This window comes from Canis aureus, chromosome 9 (genome assembly GCF_053574225.1).
Source record: "Canis aureus isolate CA01 chromosome 9, VMU_Caureus_v.1.0, whole genome shotgun sequence".
Taxonomy (NCBI): Eukaryota; Metazoa; Chordata; class Mammalia; order Carnivora; family Canidae; genus Canis; species Canis aureus.
The window spans coordinates 17582542-17607334 of record NC_135619.1 but is presented as its reverse complement, the minus strand read 5'-3'; the positions used below and the strand labels follow the sequence as shown (position 1 = coordinate 17607334).

The 24793-nt window shown below is 34.6% G+C and overlaps 1 protein-coding gene and 1 pseudogene across 13 annotated transcripts in view; one reads left to right on the top strand and one right to left on the bottom strand.

The window, feature by feature from the left end:
- The window catches only part of RALGAPA1 (Ral GTPase activating protein catalytic subunit alpha 1), a 249000-nt gene that overhangs the window by 158944 nt on the left and 65263 nt on the right, over positions 1-24793 (top strand). For all 13 annotated transcript variants that reach the window (XM_077909040.1, XM_077909039.1, XM_077909038.1 and 10 more), the window contains 2 exons: positions 829-900; positions 18789-18912. In XM_077909040.1, the coding sequence (XP_077765166.1) occupies positions 829-900; positions 18789-18912 (196 nt within the window). The remainder of the gene's footprint in view (positions 1-828; positions 901-18788; positions 18913-24793) is intronic.
- LOC144320054 (large ribosomal subunit protein uL23 pseudogene) lies at positions 12132-12612 on the bottom strand (annotated as a pseudogene).

Sequence of the window (24793 nt, the reverse complement as noted above, 5' to 3'; positions counted from 1 at the left end):
GGAGCTCAGGTATCAGTGGACAAATAAATCTTTAAGAATTTAAAAGCAGGTGAAGCACTGAAATGGAGTCTACTTGCTTGACTAGTGTTTAAATCTTATTTAATTTAAACCCTTCCATTTATTAGAAGGGAGTATTCTTTGCTTTATGAGGAAGACGTGTTATGTCAGGAACACAATTTGCCTTATGGTACGTCCAAATGTAGGTAATTGCCACTCATGTAAGTGCATTCTACTCTCTCTTGATGTAGGATGGCCCATATATTGTCTTGAGAAAAATTAAAGGTGGGAAGCTATGTTTTACCACAACAAGCATTGATTTCATGAATATAATTAGTACATATTTAGCACGTATTGAATGTTTTTGGTAAAAGTTTTACATTGCTTCATAGCATAAAAAATTGCCTCTAAGGTAAAACAAGGAAGAGAGCAAATTCCATCTGGATTACATATGCTTACTCAGTAATTATTTAAATTTTGTGAGTATTTTATTTCTCATTAGGAGCAACTTTCTTAAATATTTTTAGGAAACTCTTGAAAAGGAACCTGCGGATACTTCTATTTTCCTGGTTGTGAGTTTCAGAAGCTCACAGCATCTGCAGGGAAAAATTGGAAGTGACTAGTGGATCATAATCCACTAACAGAAATCTATTTAGAAATTGGTAGACATAATGATAGATTCTTTACATATTTTTTTTAACGGCCTGTTCTCCTTTGTGTTACAAGTATGAAAAAGCAAGAAAAGTGTTTAAGGGTTGCATGAGTAGAGTGGAAAATATTTCTGGTACCATCATGTCATTCACTGCAAAGGTGATGAAAATCTCTTTTTAGGAGGAGCTTTCATCTCCTGAAGAAAAATGAGAAACTACTTAGAGAACTTAGGAACTTGGATTCAAGACAGTGGTAAGTTGTTGGGGAACCTTCAGATTTATAACTAGCAACTGACAGCTATTTCTATTTATGTGTAAATAATACTGTATTGTTAACTTTCTGAGCAGAAACTATATTTCATTTCCATATACCTTTAAATAACAAACTTTTTGAAAAAACACAGGGCTACACTAAAATGGTATCTTTGAATTGTTTATACTTTTTTATGCATTTCAGAATTCTTTTGATTGTAGAAATCTAGTTGAACTTATAAAATGTTCTTTGGTTTACCCATACTAAGATGTTCCAAATATACTCTTTTTGATTAGTGTCAGAGGTCTCAAGTGAAATGACTGGTGAATATAAACTAGTACTTACAAAAAATATTAATGTAACAAAGAAGATAGATTTAGGTTATTATATTACTATAAACCTGATTTCTCATTAAGCTTTTGGGTGTGTATCTATTTACATGTGGCTTTTTATGTGTAAAATCTTATTATATCATAATTTTAATGATATCTAGTTCTTGATGTACATGAACAAGACTTCTGGGAAACCAGTACTAGATACTGCAAAATATTACTTCACCAGGGATCCCTGGGTGGTGCAGCGGTTTAGTCCTGCCTTTGGCCCAGGGCGCGATCCTGGAGACCTGGGATCAAATCCCACGTCGGGCTCCCGGTGCACAGAGCCTGCTTCTCCCTCTGCCTATGTCTCTGCCTCTCTCTCTCTCTCTCTCTCTCTCTCTCTCTGTGTGACTATCATAAAAAAAAAAAAAAAAATATTACTTCACTGGAATTTGTGTAAGGTTGACATGTATATTTGCTACTTTCTTGTCTAGTCTCTAAATAAAATTTATGGATAAGTACTTTTTTGGCAGTCTAACTAGAAACACGTTAATAAAGCAATGCTTTTAATGTTACCATTATGAAGAATGTCTGTATTTCTGAGATTTCAAATCCACAACCTACTTAATATCCATATCTCATGCTCTCACATCTTAGTTGATGTTTCATACTTTTATGTTTCCAGTTTTTTGCTTTTTCCATTCTCACAGTCAATCTGCCACTTATCTCTGCTTTCACTAGTCCTGTCAGAAACTTCCATATTGTCAACTATAAAAATACCATTTCTGGCATCTTCAAAATGATTCTTCCACTAAAGTTTTTATATGTACATATATATGTATATATATATATATATGGCTGGAATCAATTCTCTTCAGAATCTTTTTTTTTTTTTTTTTTAGATTTTATGCATTAGGGAAAAAAAGATTTTATTCATTAGAAAGTGTGCACACATATGAGTGGAGGAGTGAGGAGCAGAGGGAGAGAATCTCAAGCAGACTTTCTGCTCAGTATGGAGCCTGATGTGGAGCTCCATCTCATGCTTGAGATCATGACCTGAGCCAAAACCAAGAGTCAGGGGCTTAACTAATTGAGCCATGCAAGCAGCCTTGATCTGAATCATTGACATCTACTTTATCCACTCCTAGGCAGTAGTGTATTACTAGAGAAAATGATCAAACCAGCGTGGTGTAGGGAGTGACTGTAGATTCATGCTCCTTTACTTCAGCAGTACCTTCTCTACTGTCTGACAGATTTCTTATCCCTTTTTCACTTCTTACTTTGCTGCTTAGAGTAATTATTGTAAACCACTTCTTTGCTCTCCAAGCCCTTCATTATAGTCAAAAGATGATCTCTACACTAACCTCACTGAGGATTCAATTCAAATGTTTGACCTCCTATATGAAAGCCAATCTGGTAGACGACTAGTTCCTAACCTCTCTTCCTCCACACATCAATCAAAAAAAGCAAAGCATCTTGCCAGCACTATTGTATAGGATTGCAAAGTAAACAAGATCATTCATTCCTTTCCCACATCAAACAGCTCCACCTTATAACTCTTTAAAATTTCTATATTGAGACATCTTTTCTTGCTTACCTACAGTTTCAGAAATCACCTGCCCCCAACCTGTACTACTTCCTCCGTTCTCTGCTTCTCTAGGATCTTCAAAAAGCTAATCATTCTTTATCTTGTATTTCTACTTACCCCTTTACCATAAGCACACTTGTTACCTTCCTTTAAACAAAACAAAATTATCCTCAGTTACTGTCCTTTCAAGGTATCCCTTTCATGCATTTTTACTACCAAAATTTATGAGAAAATAGAATCTTTACTCACTTCTTTGGTTTAGTGGGTTTTAGCTTTTCTCAGAATAATCTTTTAAAAATAATGTTTAATTTCTCTAGTTATAATAGAAAATATACAATATAAAAATAAACCATATACTTCTAACACTATTCTTAACATTTGTTTATGTATTTTCAGCCTTTTCTTTTTTGATATGCATATGATTTGTTTTACAAAACTGGAATCATAGTAATATATGTATACAGTAAGTTGTTATCTTTTAAAAAGGACTTTATCATATTGTGAGCATTTTTCTCAGGCATTTTGATACTTTCCAAAAATAATTTTTATGGCGCCAAGTTTCATGATTATTGGACATTCATTTTTAATATCTTGCACTAGGTTAGATTCCTAGAAATAGAATTATTACATCAAAGCATAAGAACTTATTTCAGGCCATACATATTACAAAATTACTTTTCACTAACTACTAATTTCTAATCCTACCAACATTATGTAAGAATACTTGTATAACTTCAGCCTGGCCAATGTAAGGTATTAGTCACATTTTCTAAACCTTTCCTAGCTTGAGAGGCAGATCATGTTCTCTTTAATTTATACTTCTTTACCACTAGTGAAGTTAGTATTTTTCATGTATTTATAAGAAATTTTAATCTTTTTCAAATACTTTCTTAGTGTCCTTTTTCTGTTTAAAAGGAAATTTTTCTTAATTGCAAGAGCTCTCCTATATATGTCTGTCTATCTAAGGATTAACTTTTATACTTATTGTGAGAGTTTTCCCAATTAGTTGTTTGGCTTTCGGTTTTCAACAACTTCACATTGTTCATTTTTATATAAGTATATTTCTCAATCTTTTTTCTTTGGCTTTTTTTCAGTTGCTTAGTGTGCTTTTTTTTTTTTTTTTTTTTTAATTTTTTTTTTTTAATTTATTTATGATAGTCACAGAGAGAGAGAGAGAGAGAGAGAGAGGCAGAGACATAGGCAGAGGGAGAAGCAGGCTCCATGCACCGGGAGCCCGACGTGGGATTCGATCCCGGGTCTCCAGGATCGCGCCCTGGGCCAAAGGCAGGCGCCAAACCGCTGCGCCACCCAGGGATCCCCTTAGTGTGCTTTTTTGAATTAATTCTGTCTTGAAATCAATTAAATGTTCTATATTTTCTTCAAGATCCATAATTACTTGGTTGAAATGGTAATTTTATATTTCTTTTTTCTGGAATACATTTTAGTTTATGGAATAAGAAATGGAACTAGCTTGAATATTGAAGAATAGTCTTTCTATAATTATTGAATAATCCATACTTTTCTCATTGAATTGATGTGTTTCCTTTATCAAATATTAACCTGTTTATGTTCATTTCTTTTTTCTTTTTTAAGATTTTTTATTTATTCATGAGAGACAGAGAGAGGGAGGCAGAGACGTAAGCAGAGGGAGAAGCAGGCTCCATGCAGGGAGCCCAATGTGGGACTCAATCCTGGGTCCCCCAGATCATGTCCTGGGCTGAAGGCGGCGCTAACCTGCTGAGCCACCTAGGCTGCCCCCTGTTCATTTCTGTTGAATTGTTTATCAATTTTATGCAGATGTTAGTGTTTAATTTATTATGGCTTTACAAGTAATATCTGATAGACCCAGTCTTCTTCACACTATTCAGACATATAGCTTCTTTTCTTAGATATTCTCACCTGTTTATTCTTCTAGATACGTTAGAATTATGCTATTGTTTTCCAGAAAAAAAAATCCCATTGATAATTTGGTCTGATTTGCAATAAAACTTTCATGTGGAAAATTTTCACACTTGCTATCATCATTCTTCCCCTTCATAATCATGGCATGTTTTTCATTTATTCTGGCATCCGGACATTACTTTTTGAGGTATTGTTGTGATGCTATTCTAAATAGAGTTTTCTTCCCATTATATTTTGCTATCTAAGTTCTTTAGTGAATTCTCTTATTTATTTTAAGCATTTTATAGTTGTCTATTAGGATCTTTTTAGGTATAAATTTTTTTTTGGTATAAAATTATCTTACTGATAATCTCTTTTCTAAAACTCATGCCTATTTTATATCCTGTTTAATTGCATTGACTAGAACTTGGACTACAGTGTTAGTTATTGTAAGAGTGGACACCTTGTTATTGTAATCTTTTTCATCATCTATTCAACTTTTCATATAGTTTTGCTTTTTTAACCACTTGATGTATTTTGTACTTAATATCACTAGATTGCTAATATTAAATAATTCTTGCATCCTTGGAATTAACCTACTGAGCCATTTGACTTCCTATTGTGTTTAACTTGCTAGACTTGAATTTTGAATTAGGATATACTCCATTTCTAAGCATATTCTATGTTTATTTAATTTTTTATTTGTTCTTACTATGTGCTTAGAATTAAGGTTTATACCAGCTTCATGAAATGAATATTTTCTGTTGTTTAAAAATTTGGAACAACTGGCAAAATTTCTAATTCTTTCAGTTTGTTCCATTGTTATTAGGCTCTGGGTTTTCTTTAAGTTCTTGAGTCAGTCTCAGCGTTTTTTGGTTTTTGTTTTTTTACAAAACTCCTTTTATTGACATTTTCAAAATGCATACTATTAGATTCATTCGTACATACATACATTTCATAATTCTGTTATATTCCTTTTCTCATTTTAGTTTTTTTGGGATTTTTTTTGGCTCTTTAAAAATTAATTTATGTATTCCCATATCATCCCTTTAGAGTTTTTTTACCTTAGTTTTATTGAGATAGAATTGGCATGCAGCATTGTGATAGTTTATGGTTTAAACATAATGATTTATAGATACATATATATATATTGCAAAATGATTACCACAGTAAGGTTAACACATTCATCACCTCACATAGTTAATATTATTGTGATGAGAACTTTAAAAATCTGCTCTTTTAGCAACTTTTAAATATATAATATGTTAACTGTAGTTACCATGCTGTACTTTACTTCCTCAGAACTTATTCATCTCACAACTGGAAGTTTATACCCTTTGACCACCTTCACCCATTTTGCCCATTCCCCTCACTCCTGGAAATAGTCTGTTCTCTGTTCCTCTGAGTTCACTTTTTTCAGACTCAATATGTAAGTAAGAACGTAACAGTTATTTATTTTTTTCTGTCTGACATCATTTAGCATAATGCCCTCAAGGGCATCCAAGTTGTCACAAATGGCAGGATTTCCTTCTTTTGTCATGGCTGAATTCTATTGTATAGTTGGCTCTTGAACATCACAGGAATTAGGAACACCAGCCCCACAACAAACATCCCCACTCAGTTCAGTATCTGCATATAACTCTTGACTCTCTAAAAACTTAACTACTAATAGTCTACTGTTGACTAGAAGCCTTTCTTCAACATAAAGTCAATTAACATATATTTTATATGTTATATGTGTTATATGTTGTATTCTTAAAGTAAGCATAGAAAAATATTAGAAAATACATTTACAGTACCGTACTGAATTTATTGAAAAAAAATTGGTTTATAAGTAGACCCATGCAGACCCTGTTATTCAAGGGTCAACTATACATGTATACCATATTTTCTTGATTCATTCATCTGTTGTTGTTGGATGCAGGTTGTTTTCATACCTTGGCTATTATAAATAATGCTGCAGTAAATATAGGGATGCAGATATCTTTTCAAGATAGTAATTTTGTTTCCTTTGGATATATGTCCAGAATTGGGATTGCTGGATCATGTAGTAATTATATTTTTAATTTTTTGTTTTCCATAAAGGCTGCATCAATTTACATTCCCACCAGCAGTTTACAACAAAGGTTGTCTTTTCTGTATATCCTCACCAACACTTGTTATCTCTTGTCTTTTTGATAATAGCCATTCTAACAGGTGTGAGGTAGTATTTCATTGTGGTTTTGATTTTTCATTTCTCCAATGATTAGTGATGATGAGCACCTTTTCATGTATCTTGGTCATTTGAATATCCTCTTTGGAAAAATGTGTCTTTGGGTCCTTATCCTTTTTTTTTAGGCCCCCATTTCTTTTTTTGCCCATTTTAATTGGATCATTTGTTTTATTGCTGTTGAGTTGTATGAGTTCCTTAATATTTTGGATACTAACCCATTATCAGATACATATATATATAGTTGGCAAATATTTTCTTCCATTTCATAGATTGCCTTTTCACTTTATCATTGTTTTGCCATGCAGGAGCATTTTAGTTTGTTGTAGTCCCACTTGTTTTAAGTTTTGGTTTTGTTGCTTGTGCTTTCATATCTAAAAAATCATTGCCAAGACCAGTGTCAAAGAGCTTACCCTCTCTTTTTCCTCTAGGAGTTTTACAATATTAGGTCTTTAATATGTTTCAGGTTAGTTTTTGTGAGTGATATAAGGTAGGGGTCCAGTTTCATTCTTTTGCATATGAATATCTAGTTTTCCCCATACCATGTATTGAAGAGACCATCTTTCCTCAATTGATAATCTTGGCTCCCTTGTCAAATATTAGATGACTATATATGCATGGGTTTATCTCTGGACTTTCAGTTCTGTTCCATCTGTCTTTGTGTCTATCTTTATTTCAGTGTGATTTTGATAACTAGAGCTTTGTGGTATAGTTTAAAATCAGTAAGTGTGTTGCCTCTAGTTTTGTTATTCTTCTTCAGAATTGCTTTGGTTTCTTGAGGTCTTTTGTGGTTCCATATGAATTTTTGTATAGTTTTTCTCTTTCTGAAAAAAAAAATGCCATTGGAATCTTGATAGGGATTGCAATGAATCAATGCATTACTTTGGATAGTGTGAACATTTTAATATTCATGAACCACAGATTATCTTCTCTAATTTGTATCTTCATCAATGTCTCATAGTTTTCATTGTGGAGGTCCTTCATCTTGGTTAAATTTATTCCTAAGCAATTTTTTTGGATGCTATTATAAATGAGATTGTTTTCTTTTTCAGATAATTCATTGTTAGTGTATAGGAAAACAACTAATTTTTGTGTATTTTGCATTCTACAACTTTACTGAATTTCTTTACTAGTTCTAGCAGTTTTTTGATGGAATCTTTTGGATTTTCTTTGTATAAGATCCTGTCATGTGCAAAAAGAGATAGTCCTACTACTTCTTTTCCCAATTCAGATGCTTTCTGTTTCTTGCTTGATTCCTCTGCTAGGACTTCCAATACAATGTTGAATAGGAGTGATGAGAGTGGATGCTCTCATCTTAGAAAAAAAAGTCTTTCAGCTTTTCACCATAGAGAATGATGTTAGTTGTGCGCTATAAGATATGGCCTTAATTATGTTGAGGTTTATTCCTTCTATGTCCACTTTGTTGAGAGTGTTTATCGTGAATGAATATTGAATTTTGTCATATTAACATGTAATTTTCTTTTCTTGTAGTATTTTTACCTAGCTTTGGTATCAAGGTAATGCTCTCCTGGTAAAATGAGTTTGGAAGTATTCCTACCTTTTCACTTTCTGGAAGAGTTTGAGAAGAGTTGGTATTAATTCTTTGAGTATTGGGTAGAAATCTCAGTGAAACCATCTGGTACTGGGCTTTTCTTTGTTGGGAAGTTTTTGATTACTGCGTCCATCTACTTACGTGTTTCTGGTCTGTTTAGATTTTCAGTAGGTTGTAAATTCCTAGGAGCCTATCCATTTCTTTTAGGTTGTCCAGTTTTTGGCAAATAGCTTTATTGTAGTCTCTTATTTGCATTTCTATAGTATCATTTGTAACATCTTTCATTTATAGTAATATTTATTTGGGTCCTTTTTTTTTTTTGTCTAGCTAAAAGCTTGTTAAAATTGTTTATTTTCAAAGACTCAGCTCTTGGTTTTGTTCGTGTCTTCTTTATTTCATTTTTTTCTTCTCTAATTTTTATTATTTCCTTTCTTCAGTTTTTGGGCTTAAGTTCTTTTTCTAGTTCCTTTAGGTGTAAAATTAGTGGTTTATTTGCGATACTTCTTTTTTTCTTGATGTGTGCATTTATCACTATGAGCTCTCCTCTTGGAACTGCTTTTGTTGCATTCCTAAGTTATGGTTTGTTGCATTTCCTCTTTTGTTTATTTCAAGATGGTTTGAATTTCTCTGTTGATTTCTTCTTTGATCCATTGGTTGTTCAGGAGTGTGTCATTTAGTTTCCATGTATTTGTGAATTTTTCAGTCTTCTTCCTGTTTATTGATTTCTAGTTTAATTCGTTTGTGTTGGAAAAGATATGTGATACAATTTCTTTCTTCCTGAATTTGTAGAGACTTGTGTGTTTTAGTATATGATCTATCCTAGAAAATGTTCCATGTGCACTTGAGAAGAATGTGTATTCTGCTGCTGTTGGGCAGAATGTTCTGTATATGTCTGTTAAGTCCAGTTAGTCTGAGGTATTGTTTAAATTCATTTATTTGATTTCCTATCTGGATGATCTGTCAGTTGAGAGTGGGGTATTAAAGTTCCCAACTGTTATTGTATTACTATTTTCCTTTTCCTCTAATATTTTGTTTATATATTTAGGTGCTGTAATGTTGGGTGCATAATTATTTATAATTGTTATATTTTTGATGGATTGACCCCTTTAATTTTATGGTAGTGACTTTATTTTACCATTTTTAACTCACAGTCTATTTTGTCTGATATAAATATAGCTACCTTTGCTTTCTTTTGATTACCATTTGCTTAAAATATTGTTTTCTGTCCCTTAGATTTCTCATTCTCTATATGTCCTTAAAGCTAAAATGAGTCTCTTGTAAGCAGTATATCATTTGGATCTCATGGTTTTGTCCCTTCAGCCATTCTGTGTCTTTTGATTGAAAAATATAATCTATTTACATTTAAAGTAATGTTGAGAGGTTGTTGAGAGGTAAAAATACCATTTTTCATTGTTTTCTTATTTGTAGATCCTTTGTGTTTTGTTTTCCCTCTTGGCGTCTTCATTTGTGATTTAAAGACTTTTTGTAGTAGTATGTTTGAGTCCTTTATCATAGCCTTTTGTGTATCTACTACAGATTTTTCCTTTGTGGTTACCATGCAAGGCTTACATAACATTTTATGTAAACATTTTAAGCTGACTTTACAACTTGATAGATGGCATACAGGAAATTTATACTTCTTCCTCACATTTTTGGTTATTAATATTATATCTTTTTAATATTTTTATATTATATATCCAAACAAATTATTATGCTTATGGTTATTTTTTTAAGATTTTACTTATTTATTCATGAGAAATAGAGAGAGGCAGACACATAGGCAGAGGGGGAAGCAGGCTCCCTGCAGTGAGCCTGATGTGGAACTCGATCCCAGGGACACGCCCTGAGCCAAAGGCAGTCGCTCAACCACTGAGCCACCCAGGCGTCCCTATGTTCTGTTTTCTAACTCATTAATTTTTGTCTTTTGTTTTTATTTATAAGCTTATCTTCTTTTTCTTCTAGAATTGAATGTTTTTATCTTAGTTTTAGTCTTTATTTTTTAACAATAAAATGGTCTTAGGCTTTAAAATTTTTCAGAGTGTAATTCCTGTCCATTTTTTTAGTCTCAGCTTAAACATCATTTTTCTGAAATCCTTTCTCTAAACTACCTGTAACATTTTACCTTCCTCCCCAGTCTATGTTTGGATCATCCATGTGCTGTCACAGAGCCCTGTAACGCACTTCCCTGTCATAACATTTATCACACTATTATTATTACTATTAGTATTCTTAGATATTCTTATTCTTTCTAAAACAATTATAATAATTCTCTAAATAGGGCAGCCCAGGTGGCTCAGTGGTTTAGCACCGCCTTCAGCCCAGGGTATGATCCTGGAGAGACCTGGGATTGAGTCCCACATCAGGCTCCCAGCATGGAGCCTGCTTCTCCCTCTGCCAGTGTCTCTGCCCCCTCTCTATGTCTCTCATGAATAAATAAATAAAATCTTTAAAAAAAAAAAAAAAAACTTAAAAAAATAATTTTCTAAATAATATGTGAGTTCTCATATCCTAACTCTTCCCCATAATAATTTATCTTTGGTACTAGATGGTAAAGTCCATGAGGGCAGGAATCATAACTCTTGCTGTCTTATTCACCATGCGTTCTTGGACCTCAAGGCTCTACTGAAACTATCCTTCTGACAGTATCTTGACCATCAGGTCTAAAATTTTCTCAGTCCTCACCAGGCCTTTTGATTTATCTAATTAACTAAATTTAATTTAATAAGCATTTTAAAAGATTATAGCAATTTTAGATTTACAGAACAATTGATTGCAAAGTAGAGAGTTCCCACATATCCTTTTTACCCTACACAGTTTTTCTAGCTGTTATACCAGTGTGGTAACATTTGTTAAAATTGATGAAACAGTATTGCTATATTAACTGAAGTCCATAGTTTACATTAGAGTTCATTCTCTGTGTTGTACATTGTATGCATTTTGACAAATGTATAGAAATAGGTATCCACTGTGATAGTATCCTATGAAACAGTTTCACTGCCCAAAAAAAAAACCCCTGAATATTACATCCCCAAATTTTAGTACTATTGTCTTGTCTTTAAAATGTTCTTCTCCCCTGTAACACTGTAGTTACTGTATTCAACTCCTAATTCTCTAATTATTCCAAGTTTATCTTCACTGGCTCATCTTTTATCTCCTAACACCCTAACATAGTTATCCCTCTCATTGGGATATCTCTCCCTATCTTATCAACCATTCTTTCCATGTACTTTTGTCTCTCAATTCTCAGCATGATTTTGCAGCTACTTATTGCAAATTTTTAACCTGCCTCCGTATTACCATTTCCAGGTCACCATTTCATTCCCGAGTCAGATCCTCATAATTTTCTTGATTATGTTTAGAAATATTTCAGTCACCCAAGCTTGACCATTTCCTTTCTCTTGCCCTTAGATTTTTATAACCATTGTACCAGTTCTTATTATCTCTTCCTCTCTCTTTTCTTTGGTTTCCTTCCCACAACCCCTTGATTCATGTCATTACTTTAAAGAGATTGTTAGAAAGTGGGGGAAATAAAGTCTATCAGCACCATTTTTCCAACAGTATTTGCTTACTTTGGGTGTCTGTCACATTTTGGTATTTCTCGCAATATTTCAAACTTTTTTATTGTATTTGGGGTTTTCGGGGGGTTTATTTTAATGAAAAAAATTTAGATTTATAGCTGGCTGGACTCAGTTTAGATGATCCCAATTTTGTTGGCAACATCCAAAGCATCATAGTCAGGAGCTGGTTGAACATATGCTTTCTTCTCTCCATCAGGCCTGATCAAGGTGTTGACCTTGGCCACATCAGTGTCATAGAGCTTCTTCACAGCCTGTTTGATAGGGTGCTTATTGGCCTTGATATCCACAATGAACACAAGTGTGTTGTCTTCTGTTTTCTTCATGGCTGACTCAGTAGTCAGGGGGAACTTGATGATGGCATAGTGATCAAGCTTGTCTCTCCTGGGGATGCTCTTTTGAGGATATTTAGGCTGCCTTCAGAAATGCAGGATCTTGGGTTGTCAGAATGTAGGTGATGTACAGATCTTTTTTTTTTTTTTTTTTGGTGACTGCACGCCTTTCAGCACCGCTTTCTTAGCTTTCAGAGCCTTTGCTTTGGCTTCAACTTTGGGAGGGGCAGGGGCTTCCTTCTTTGCCTTCAGCGCCATCTTTGTGAAAGGGCCATTGTATTTGTTATGGTGATCTATTATCAGTGGTTATGACTTGCTGAAAGCTCAGATGATGACTAACATTTTTTAGCAAAAAAAAAAGGTTTGTTTTTTTTTTTTTTTTAGACATAATGCCATTGCACACCTAATAAACTACAGTACAATGTAAACATAACTTTTATATACACTAGGGGAAAAAACTCATTTGATTTTATTGCTATATTCGCTTTACTGTAGCCTAGAACTAAACCTGCAATATCTCTGTGGTATGCCTGTACTTACTTGTCTGATGGGCTAGGGAGGAAAAATGAAAAGTTACATTGTTTATACTCTTTTCTCCCTGTACCATTTATAGATCCTTTATTTTCTTTGACTAGATTAACTGATTGCTGTTGCTTGTGGTTGAACCACCAGATATTTTTATTTCAAATCTCAAAATTTGTATTACCATTTCTATTGCTGACTTCACTTGGAATTTTCCAATAGTAAGCTCATAATATTTTGTCAGTTCTATACATATTCTTATATGGTTGCATATAAGTTGCAAGTTCATTAATGTTCTGGGGTTTTTTCTGGTATCTTTCCCTTGGTATTCATTATTGCACATATTAAGCTAATAGCAGTATACCAAACATTTTAGCAGCTGTAACTAGGTAAGTAGAAAAATATAAAGGAATGGTAAAGGATTAAAATTTGACATGAAGGGCAGCTGAGCTCTGCTTTTACAAATAGTAGGAAGGTCACAGATAATATAAAGAAGATTTCTCTTTTATTTTTGCATTGTAAAGATTTATGTTCTATTTTTTCCTACATGGCACATTTTTCTCCCAGCTTTTAAATTTATATAGTATTAGGTGAACATTTTTGTCTTTTCAATTTTAAAAATTGTGATTCAGGAGTTCTAATTGATAGCCCTTTACCTGAAAAAAATGAAAAAGTTTGAAATATTGCAAGAATTACCAAAATGTGATAGAGACACAAGGTAAGAACATTGAGAAGTTCCCTTTCTGTTAGGATCAGGATTTACATATAGTGGATCATGCTTCCAAGTTAAAATCTTAACAGCTTTCTTGAGATATACTTCTTACACCATATAATTTACTCCTTTTTAAAGTGTACATGTTTTTAGTATATTCACAGAGTTGTTCAACTGTCACAACAACCTGATTTTAGAATATTTTAGTCCCTTCAAAAGGAATCCCCAGTAACTCCTCATTACCACCACTCCTCCTCCCCCACTCCCCAGCTCTAGACAACCCTAATCTACTTTCTATTTCTATAGATGTGCCTATACTGGACATTTCATATAAAAGGAGTTAAATAACATATGGTCTTTTGTGGCAGGCTGCTTAGCATAGTGTTTTCAAAGTTCATCCATATTGCAGTGTTCTCAGCACTTCATTTCTTGTTGCAGAATAATATTACACTGTATGGATATACTACATTTTGTTTATCCAGTCATCAGTTGATGGACATTTGGGTTGGTTTCACTTTTTGGATATTATGGATAATAACTGCTTTTGAACATTCATGTGCAGTTTTTTGCCCTGGATGCTAGTTTTATAAACTTTTTGAAAGATTTTTATAGATTTAGACCTTATATTAAGATAGATGATGCATTTTGTTTGTCATTGCTGGTGTGAGGTAAGAAGTGGCAAGGTAAGAATCTACCTTATTCTTTTGCTTGTACATATCCAGTTGCCCCGGCACTATTTCTTGAAAAGACTCTTCCAATGAAATTGTCTTGGTATCTTTGTCAAAAAAGCAATGATGATAAATATAAGGTTTTATTTCTAAATCAAAGATTCTGTTCCATACAGATCTATTTGTCTCTTCTTATGACACTACTGCAGTACATTGATTGCCACCACTTTGTAGCAAGTCTTAAAATTGGGAATTATGAATCCTACAGTTTTGTCTTCTTTTTTAAGATAGTTATGGCTATTCTGGATCTTTTGTATCCAGATAGATGAATTTTAAGATGAGCCTGATAATTTCTACCAAAATAGGAGCTGGGATTTTGGTAGGGATTCCATTAAGTTTGTAGATCAGTTTAGGGGTATTATCTTAACAATATTAAGTCTTTTGGTCCATGAATGGGATTTTTTTAAGATCTTTAATCTCTTTTGACAATGTTTTATAATTTTCAGAGTATAAGTTTTGTACTTTAGTTTTTACAGTATAAGTTTTATACTTTTTATTAAATGCTTTTGTACTTGTTTAAACAATTTATTATTTTTGGGTGGTATGGTATTATAAAAATAATTTTCTTAATTTTGCTTTGTTCATTGTTGGTATATAGAAATACAATTCATTTTTGCATGTGGATATTGTATCCTGAACCCTGCTGAACTCATTTAATAGCTCTAAAAACTTTTCAGTGGGTTCCTTAGGATTTTCTGTATACAAAATTATCTCATCTGCAAATGGAGGTGGTTTTACTTATTCCTTTTTAATCACATTACTAATTCAGTCTCTTTGTAATTGATCTACTCAGGTGTTCTTTCTCCTCTTGAGTTGGATTTAGTAATTTGTGTCTCTCTAGATATTTTTCCATTTAATCTGTGTTATCTGATTTGTTGGCATATAGTTGTTCATGGTTTTCCCTTATAGTCCTTTTTATTTCTGTACCATATGTATAGTGATGTCTCTTCGTTAGTTTCTGATTTTAGGAATTGGGCTCATCTCTTTTTCTTGTTGAGTCTAACTATAAGGTTATCAATTTTGTTTATCATCTCAACCAATTTTTAGTTTCATTTATTTTTCTCTCTTGTTTTCTGTTCTTTTTGTTGTTGTTTCCTGTTCTTTTTTATTTTATTTCCACTCTAGTCTTTATTATTTCCTTCTTCTGCTTGCTTTGATTTTAGTTGCTATTTTTCTAGTTTCTTAAGGTGGAAGGCTTAGTTATTGATACAAGATCTTTTCATCTCTTTTTAACATAGGCATTTATATCTATAAATTTACCAGTCAGCACTGCTTTGCATGCATGCCATCAATTTTGGTATGTTATGTTTTCATTTTCATCATCTCTGGGAGTTTTCTTATAACCCTTGACATTTATTCTTTCAGTTATTCAGGAATATATTGTTTCATATCTACATATATGTGAAATTCCCAGAATTTTTTTTATTGATTTTAATTTCATTGCATTGTGATTAGAAAATAACTTTTGCATAATTTCAGTCCTTTCAAGTTTATTGAGGCTTGTTTTCTGACCTACCATATGGTCCATCCTGTAGGATGTTCCTGTATTCTATAGAAGAATATGTGTTCTGCTACTGTTTTGTGGAGTTTTGTATAAATGTCTTTTAGGTCTAGTTCCATTTACAGTCTTACTGAAGTCTTTTGTTTCCCTGTTGATATTCTCTTAATTGTTTTGTCCATTATTGAAAGTGGGGTATTGAAGTTGTCAACTATGATTGTAGAAATGTCTATTTCTGCCTCCAGTTCTATTTTTGCTTCATGTATTTTGAAGCTTTCTGTTAAGTGCATGTGTATTTTTAATTTTCATATCTTCCTAGTAGGTTGACCTTTTAACATTATGAAATGTCTCTTTATCACTAATGTTTTTCATTTTAAAGTTTAATATTAATATAGCCACTCCAGGTTTCTTGGTTACTGTTTGCATGGTGTCTTTTTCCATTTATTTTACTTTCAGTGTTATTTGTGTCTTTGACTCGAAAGTGCATTGCTTGCATTTGTTTGTCTTTTAGTGATTTGGCTGAACTAATCCTGCAAAGTCTATTTCCTTACAATATGTGCAGCCTTGGCTCTCCCTGCTCAAAAATTGTAAAATGTTTTTTATCTTTTAGCAGGGCTGCCACAGGTTCTCCTTGGGGTTGCATAATCTATCATTAATCAAAGTTTGTACTTTGGCCCCCTTAACCAGTTAAGTTTTTGGTTTTGGATGTATGTGTGGCTTAGAGGCCACTGTCATATTCAGAGTGGTTTTTTTTGTTGGTTTTTTTTTTTTTTTTGTCCCATGTTTACCCAGAGACTAGTGGTTAGAGGTTTGCTCTCTGGTTGTTCCAAAAAGGGTACAATATTGGATATACACAGTCTTCTAGACTGCCATGGTTGACTGGATGTTGTTTTTAAGTTGTGGCTTCCTGGGAGTTAACCCTGAGTTCAGGTAGAATATCTGTGAGACTTTACCTTGTGTTGATAGGTCTACATGCTTTCATGTCTGTCCTGTATCTTACTCTGATAGCTCTCATGTGGGTACAAGGTAGTACCTGTGCATATGCTTCTTGACCCATAGATTTCACTGTGTTCCCAAGAGGACCCTTCTTGGCTATCTCTTCCTACTTCTCTCCATTAAAACTTCAGGCCACTCTGCTGTTTTACTTGTGTCTGGAAGTGCTAATTTCTCTTAATGGCTTTCCACCATGCTCTTTCTTGTTTTTGACAAACCCATAGGCACGGAGTTGTCCAAGCTCTGTTTCAAAATCAAATCATTCCCCTCGGGCAGAGCTGCTGCTGAATTCTTTGTCTTTATGACCTGTTTCACCCTAAGCAGAACACAAGTAGTGGCCAAACTCTGCCACTATACCTCACCTGGGGTCAAGGACCAACTTCTCTTGGAGTATAACACTCTCACTCTATAAGTGAACAGTTAGAGAGGGATTGGCAGTTCTTCATCTTCTTAGCTTTCCCCTACTGGTGTGAAACCTCTGGCCTACTGGTAAGCTAGCATGGGCAAGATTGGGACAAACTCAGCCTTTTGCACCTAGAGCTTCCATTGTAAGAGAGGAAGCTGGATGAGTTAAGGGAGACATGGTTCTCTTAGCCACAGCTGCCTGGAATAGATCTTATGCAGCATGGAGCTGAGGAAGATGAGAAACACAGCCAGCAGCCTGTGTCTGCCAGGGTGAAACCATATTCCCAGTCTGGGAACTGGAGGGGAGAGAGAACCCTTATCTTGGCCTGAGTTGAATGCCCAGGGTAAAGGTATAATGTGGAAGTAAAGAGGTAGGGTGAGCAGTTGTGGCTCAGATACCAACGACTCACTCTGTTCTTAGTAGATTGGTAGATTTTCTTGAATGAATGTTTTTCCATTTGCTATATGTCCTAAGGATGATATGCAGAGACTTAAAATGATTTTTTTAAAAATCATTTTCACTACTTAAATTGATATTTTGCTTGGGAAAGGGTCCACCAAGATATTTAATCTGTAATTCTGGAAGTTTCCCTTGCCCCCCAAATTATATTTTATTACTTAGATTATCCTAACAATACATTGAATATACCAAAAGTTACCCAAGTTTTCACCACATAAAGTGAAATATTGCTATTAGTGAAAGCAGCTAAAATATCTTTGTTCCTGATTTTAAGTTGCTGAAATTGAAAACCACAACCATGACCTTACAACTTCCTCAAGATATATGGGAAAAAATCTGGTTATCTGACTAACTTTTTAAAATAATTTCAATTCTTACTTACTTGTTGTTGGATATGGTTTGTTTGCTTACTTTTTAATTTATACATACTATAGTAGTGAAAACATTACCTCTGATCATAAAATTTATTAGCCCATGCTTTGTTAAATCAATCACTTGGACCAAATGTAGTGTGCCCTAGTTAACTTGGAAAGCCAAATGGCATACAAAAAAAATTTGTTTTTATGAACATTTTTAATTTGAGGGAGATCTAAAAAGAAAGTATCTGAGAACTTGTCACTTATTCCATCCAGTTCTATAATATTTGTGTATAAATTTCTTATTCTGTACTTTGAAGAAAGGGATCGTTTCTCAGTCATCTCTGTACTTCTACTTAGTTTTATTTCTAAAACACATCTGTTTATCTCTGAGATTTGACCACATTGCACAACAGATAACTCCTCAGATGCTTCATGCATTCACTCATCTTTCCTGATACTCTTACTCCTCTTCATTTGTCAGATCTCACTTTCCTTTACCCAATTCATTTGTTACTTTCTCTCCTTTAAGTGTCTCTCTCTGTTTCTCCAGTCAGAAGTAATCACACCTTTCTTTTGTTCCACTGGCAAGTTTTAACTTTTTTAATTTTTTACTTATAATTGCATATCTTTCTCTAGATTATAAGATTTAATGCATCTTCATCTTTTAATTGCCTCATACTTTGTACATTGAACTTAATTGGATTAATGAATAGATAAATTAATGATTAAGTGAATGGTGTAACCTTTTGTTTTACAGTCGAGAGACTCACAAGATCGCAGTATTTTATGTTGCTGAAGGACAAGAAGATAAACATTCCATTCTCACCAATACAGGAGGAAGTCAAGCATATGAAGATTTTGTAGCTGGTCTTGGTTGGGAGGTTCGTTTTTAAATTATATCAGATATCATTGTATTTTTATTTAGAAGCAATGGTTTTCTATTTCTTTCTAGCTTATTTTAGAAGAATTACTTTAAGATACTCAACACCTTAATGCCAGGTTTGTTATTGTTTCTGCTTTATATTTCATCCTCATAATTTTTTAATTTTATTTATTTATTCATGAGAGACACAGAGAGAGAGAGGCAGAGACACAACACAGGCAGAGGGAGAAGCAGGCTCCATGCAGGAAGCCCAATGTGGGACTAGATCCCCGGTCTCCAGGATCATGTCCTGGGCTGAAGGCGGCGCTAAACCGCTGAGCCACCTGGGCTGCCCTATATTTCATCTTCAAAGACTGGAACAGGTCAGAGTTCAAAAGGAAAGTTGTTAACTTTTTTTTTATAAGTGAGTATATTGTTAAAGAGTATTAAACTTATTAACTCATAGGTTTAGGAGATCTGGATTTTCCTCACAACTGTGAACACTAGACAAGGGGTCTTCACACTAAGATATGAACATCTTTAATACTATACCAAGGCTTTTAAGGGTCACATTGGCTTGGTTAGTTTTGAGGAGATTAATTTCCAGATCCTAAATTTAAAGCCTAAGAACGCTTTTTCAGTCTCTTGCCTCATCTTTTCTGTTCTTCAACTCTGTAAAAGAAAGGCATACCACATACCCACCCAAGTCCTACATTACCCCCAGAAAGGTTTGTCACCCAAAAATAAAGTTCATTTAAGAAGGCATGTTCTGAGAGGGTCTCTGACAGCAAATCAAGAAATATTCAAAGGCACTGCACTTTATGTCATCCTGATAACTAGCTCATGTCAAGGTTCCTGTACCAAATATGTGTATCTTAGTATCGTAATTCAGAAGGGAGGTATTTGTCATAGAGACTTGTATTAATATGTTTACTTAAATTGACACATGAAGTGTCAGACATTTTCTAACAAAGTGAATTTGATGACAGCTGATTGATACATCATTAAGTTAATAGCAGACATTTTATATATATTGTATCAGCCAAATCTGTAGCTCTACAATTTTGATGAAACTATATTTAAAGCACATATACATGTAACATACAGTATACTAGAAATTATAATTTTTGCAACAGTTTAAACTTGTGATGAAATTTTTCATTATAGTTGTCAATTTAATACACAGTTTCTTAAAATTCTTGTAGAGAGTACATGAGCAAAATTGTTGAAGACCACTGTACTAGACTAGACTATAAGACCTTCCTAGAGGGCAGGCACTTTTATCTCATCGATTTTTTTTTTAATTTTTATTTATTTATGATAGTCACACAGAGAGAAAGAGAGAGGCAGAGACATAGAGGGAGAAGCAGGCTCCATGCTCCGGGAGCCCGATGTGGGATTTGATCCCGGGTCCCCAGGATCGTGCCCTGGGCCAAAGGCAGGCGCTAAACCGCTGCGCTACCCAGGGATCCATCTTTTTAAAAGATATCTAGATGCCTTGTACAGTGTTTAGTACATAAGCTTCTAGCATTCAGTATATATATCTTTATGGCTTATCCAACATGCTATTTCCCTTTAAGTGAGTTTCTTGGGGTCTCTGTTGCTATTTGCGTATTTGTCAAATGTAATATATTTTTTACACAGCAGATACAATGTGATGCTCAATTGAAATTAGGTATGTGAAACTGCTTTAGAAATACTAAAGAAAAATTATGAATAGATTTTCTGCTTAAAAAAAACTATTACTAAAAGCAAGAAACATTTGAAAAAGAAAAAAGTAGTAGTACTTACGCTTCCATGTTTTACAACTTAGTACAAGACAATAATAAACAGTTTGGCACTTGCACCAAGGATAGACATATTGATCAGTGGAATAGAATTGAGATTCTAGAAATAAACCCATACTTCTGTGGTCAACTAATTTTTGACAAGTGCCAAGACCACCCAGTAGAGAAAGAATAGTCTTTTCAATAAATGGTGCCAGAACAACTGGATAGCCACATGCAAAAGAATGAAGTTGGACTTTTGCTTCACGCTGTATACAAAAATTAACTCAAAATAGATCAGGGGTACCTGGGTGGCTCAGTGGTTGAGTGTCTGCCTTTGGTTCAGGTCGTGATCCTGGGTCCTGAAATGGAGTCTCACATCATACTTCCTGCATGGAGCCTTCTTCTTTCTCTACCTGTGTCTCTGCCTCTCTGTGTCTCTCATGAATAAATAAAATCTTAAAAAAAAAAAAAAAAAAAGAATTCATACAAATCATTAATTAGAAACAATTGAATTTTTAAAAATTAGTACCTGAATGAACATTTCTCTTAATAAGATATGCAGGTAACCAATAAGCTCATGAAAAGTCACTTGACATCGTTATCAGTGAAATGTAAATCAAAACCACAGAGAGATACTACTTCATACTCATTAGATTGGCTGGAATCAAAAGGTCAGGTAATTAATAACTATAGGCTAGAATTCAGAGCAATCTGAATGAACCCTCTTAAACTCCAGTAGGAATGTGAAATCGTGCAACTTCAGTGGAAAGCAATCTGGAAGCTCATCAAATAGTAAAACACTGGGGGCACCTGGGTGGCTCAGTTAAGCATCTGTCTTCAGCTCAGATCATGATCCCAGGGTCCTGGGATTGTGCCCCACTACATAGCAGGGAACCTGCTTCTCCTCCCTCTGCCTGCCACTCCCCCTGGTTGTGCTCTCTCTGTGTTAAATAAATAAATAAAATCTTTGGGAAAAAAAAGTAAAACACTGAATTATTATATGATCAGAAATTCCACGCTTAGGTAGATATCCAAGAGAAATTAAACTGTATACCCGGACAAAAACTTAAGCATGGGTGTTTATAGCATCATTATTCATAATAGCCAAAAAGGCGGAAGCAACCCAAATGTCTATCAATGGATGAATGGATAAAATGTGATATATTCATATAATGGGGTATTATTTGGGCATGAAAAGGAATGAAGTATTTACATGCTCCAATGTGGATGTACCTTGAAATCATTATGTTAGATGAAAGAAATCAGTCACAAAGAGACGTGTTATGATCCATTTATATGAAATAACCCCACATATACACAAACACACAGACACACATACAGAAAGTAGTTTAGAGGTTGCTTAGGACTAGTTGGAGGGATGAGGGAAGATCAGGGTGATCGTTAAAGGGTACAGGGTTTCTTTTTGATGTAAATGTTCTAAAATTGACTGCGATGATGATTCTACTTACACGTGAATATAGTGAAGTCCATTAAGTTGTACAGTGGGAGCTTTCACTTCGAGGAACATCAAAGAGACATACTCTCCTTATTCTTCACACTAAGTACAACAAAAACTCTGGACATTACATATAAAAACATAAAAAAAACTCCGAAAGGTAGAGAGGAAGAGAGGCCAATTCAGGACCATGGAATGACATGATGATGGGTTCTCAAGGTTTTGTCTCCTGTATCAACTTGGATCTAAAATAGTAACCTAGAAACATTAACAAGCACTGACCAAAAGAACCCCAACAAAAAGCCCACTTTTTCTAGCCAAAGGACCAGGAAAGGAATGACCTAGAAAGACAGAAAACATTTAGATAATAACTGCTCTGCTCCAGCCAAACACAAAAGACTCCCATCCCCATCCCTGACAACAAAGGTCAGTTAGGGAGCCGCCTCGCCTGCCACCCTCATGAGACTATAATGAGACATCCCCAACACCACGCAGGAATAGTATCAAATAATGTTAGAGAAGGGCAACCAGAAAGCCAAGACTTTCATCTCTGTCAGCTGGTCAAGTCCCCCATCCACACCTCACACCACAGTGTCAGTGGAGACTACATGAGGAACCTGGAATTCTGTCCCTACCTACTATAATGAGGTGCCCCTCTATCCTCCACTGGGATAGATCAGAGGAGGCCTAGTGGAGAAGTAGTTCTTTTACCATCACCCAGCAGTAATGAGACTAACCTTACCAGTAATGACACCTTTCCTTAATGGACACCACGTAGGAAGTCAGAACTCCTTCCTCCACCTAACAGTAATGAAGATCTCCCCTCTGCAGTTGTCAGCGGAGGTTAAGTGGGGAACCTATACTTTGCTGTCCACCTGGCTAGAGTGAGGCAGTATCCACCTTGCTTCTTTGGCAGAGCAGTGTGACAAAACAGCCTGCTGAAGGTTTAAATAAGATTCATAGTCTTTTAACATAATCCAAAAATATCCAAGCTTTGATCAAAAATCATACCAAGACCCAGTAAGGTCTCAAACTGAATGAAAAGATGACAAAACATACTAACACCAAATAACAAAGATTCTGAGATAACCATAATAGAAATGCTATGACTAGCAATTAGGAACATAGTTGACATAAATGAAAAATAGAAAGTTTCAGTTAAAAAAAAAAGGGAGGATACAAGAAGAACTAAATGGAAATTTGGAACTGAAGATTTAATTGCTGAAATAAAAAATACAGTAAATGTGCCCAGCAAGAGAGTCAGGTAGAGATGGGGGTACAAAAGAATAAACTGGAAGATAAAACAATAAAGAACGTAAACAACAGAGAGAGAAAAGACTTAAGGACAATGAAATTTTTTTTGATGCTTTGAAATGTTTTATTGAAGTTTTTTTTTTTTTTAAAGAACAGTAAATTATGCAGTCTTCCAACCCCGCCCATCATCCCCAGGGATGACCTACTGACATGTTTCATGGTCCACCTGGGAAAGGGACAGCAGGGCCTGGGCTAGGACCCTAGCAGGAGGCCTATGCTGCTAGGGCAGCCACTGCAAGTGGCTGAGAGCCCTGGGGTTTCTTCCTGGCAGTTAGGAAGGGGACCTGACAAACCAGCCCCTGGGGACCCAGCAGAGACTATGACAAAAGATTTAACATTCCTGTTATCTGAGTCCCAGCAGAAAAGGCGAAATGAGTTGGGTCTGAAAATTACTTGAAGAAATAATGTTGAAATTTTCCCAAATTTGTCAAGAGAAATAACCTTAATAAAGCTACAGATTGAAGAACAGGGTGAAACCGAAACAGGATTAATTGAAAGAAATCCATATAAGACACAATCGTAATTAAGCTTTTGAAAAATAAGTCTCAAAAAATTTTTAAAGCACATGGACAAAAATTGTTCTTTATCTTATTAAGGGGAAAACAATTAGAATGATAGTGAATTTCTCATCAAATCTATAGTAGCCAGGGACACCTGGGTGTCTCAGCCAGTTAAGCATCTAACTCTTGGTCTCCACTTAGGTTTTGATCTCAGGGCTATGAGTTCAAGCCCCACACTGGGCTCCAAGCTGAGCATGGATCCTACTTAAAACAAAAAACAAACTATAATAGCCAGAGAAAGAGGCAATATTTTACAAGTGCTAAAGAAAAATTAACGTCAGCCAGAATCCTATAGCTAGTAAAGGAATGAAGCAAAACATTTTCAGATGAAGGAAAACTTAGAGAACCTGTTGCCAGCAAACCTACCCTAAAAGAACTACTAAAATAAGTTAGATTAACAGAAAAGAAATGGTAGAAAGGACCTTGGAACACTAGAAAGAACATGACAAAGAATATGGGTAAGTATATTAGGCATTACCTCTCCTTTTGGGTTTTCTTAATTATGTTTGCTGGTTGATGCAAAAATTATTTCTGATGTATTTCTAAATGTAATGCCATGAAAATATTCATGGCAATTATATTACAAACAAATGAAGGTAAAGGGGCATAAAGTGAGGCAGGATATAGACAAATCCACACTATGGATGGAGACTTCACCTCTTTCTCAACTAAGAGAAGAGCCAGACAGAAAATCAACAGTACTATATAGAAGGACTCAAAAGTACTATAAACTGACAGGATCTAACTGACATTTACAGAACACTCTACCCAATATCATCAGAATACATGTTCAAGTGTCCA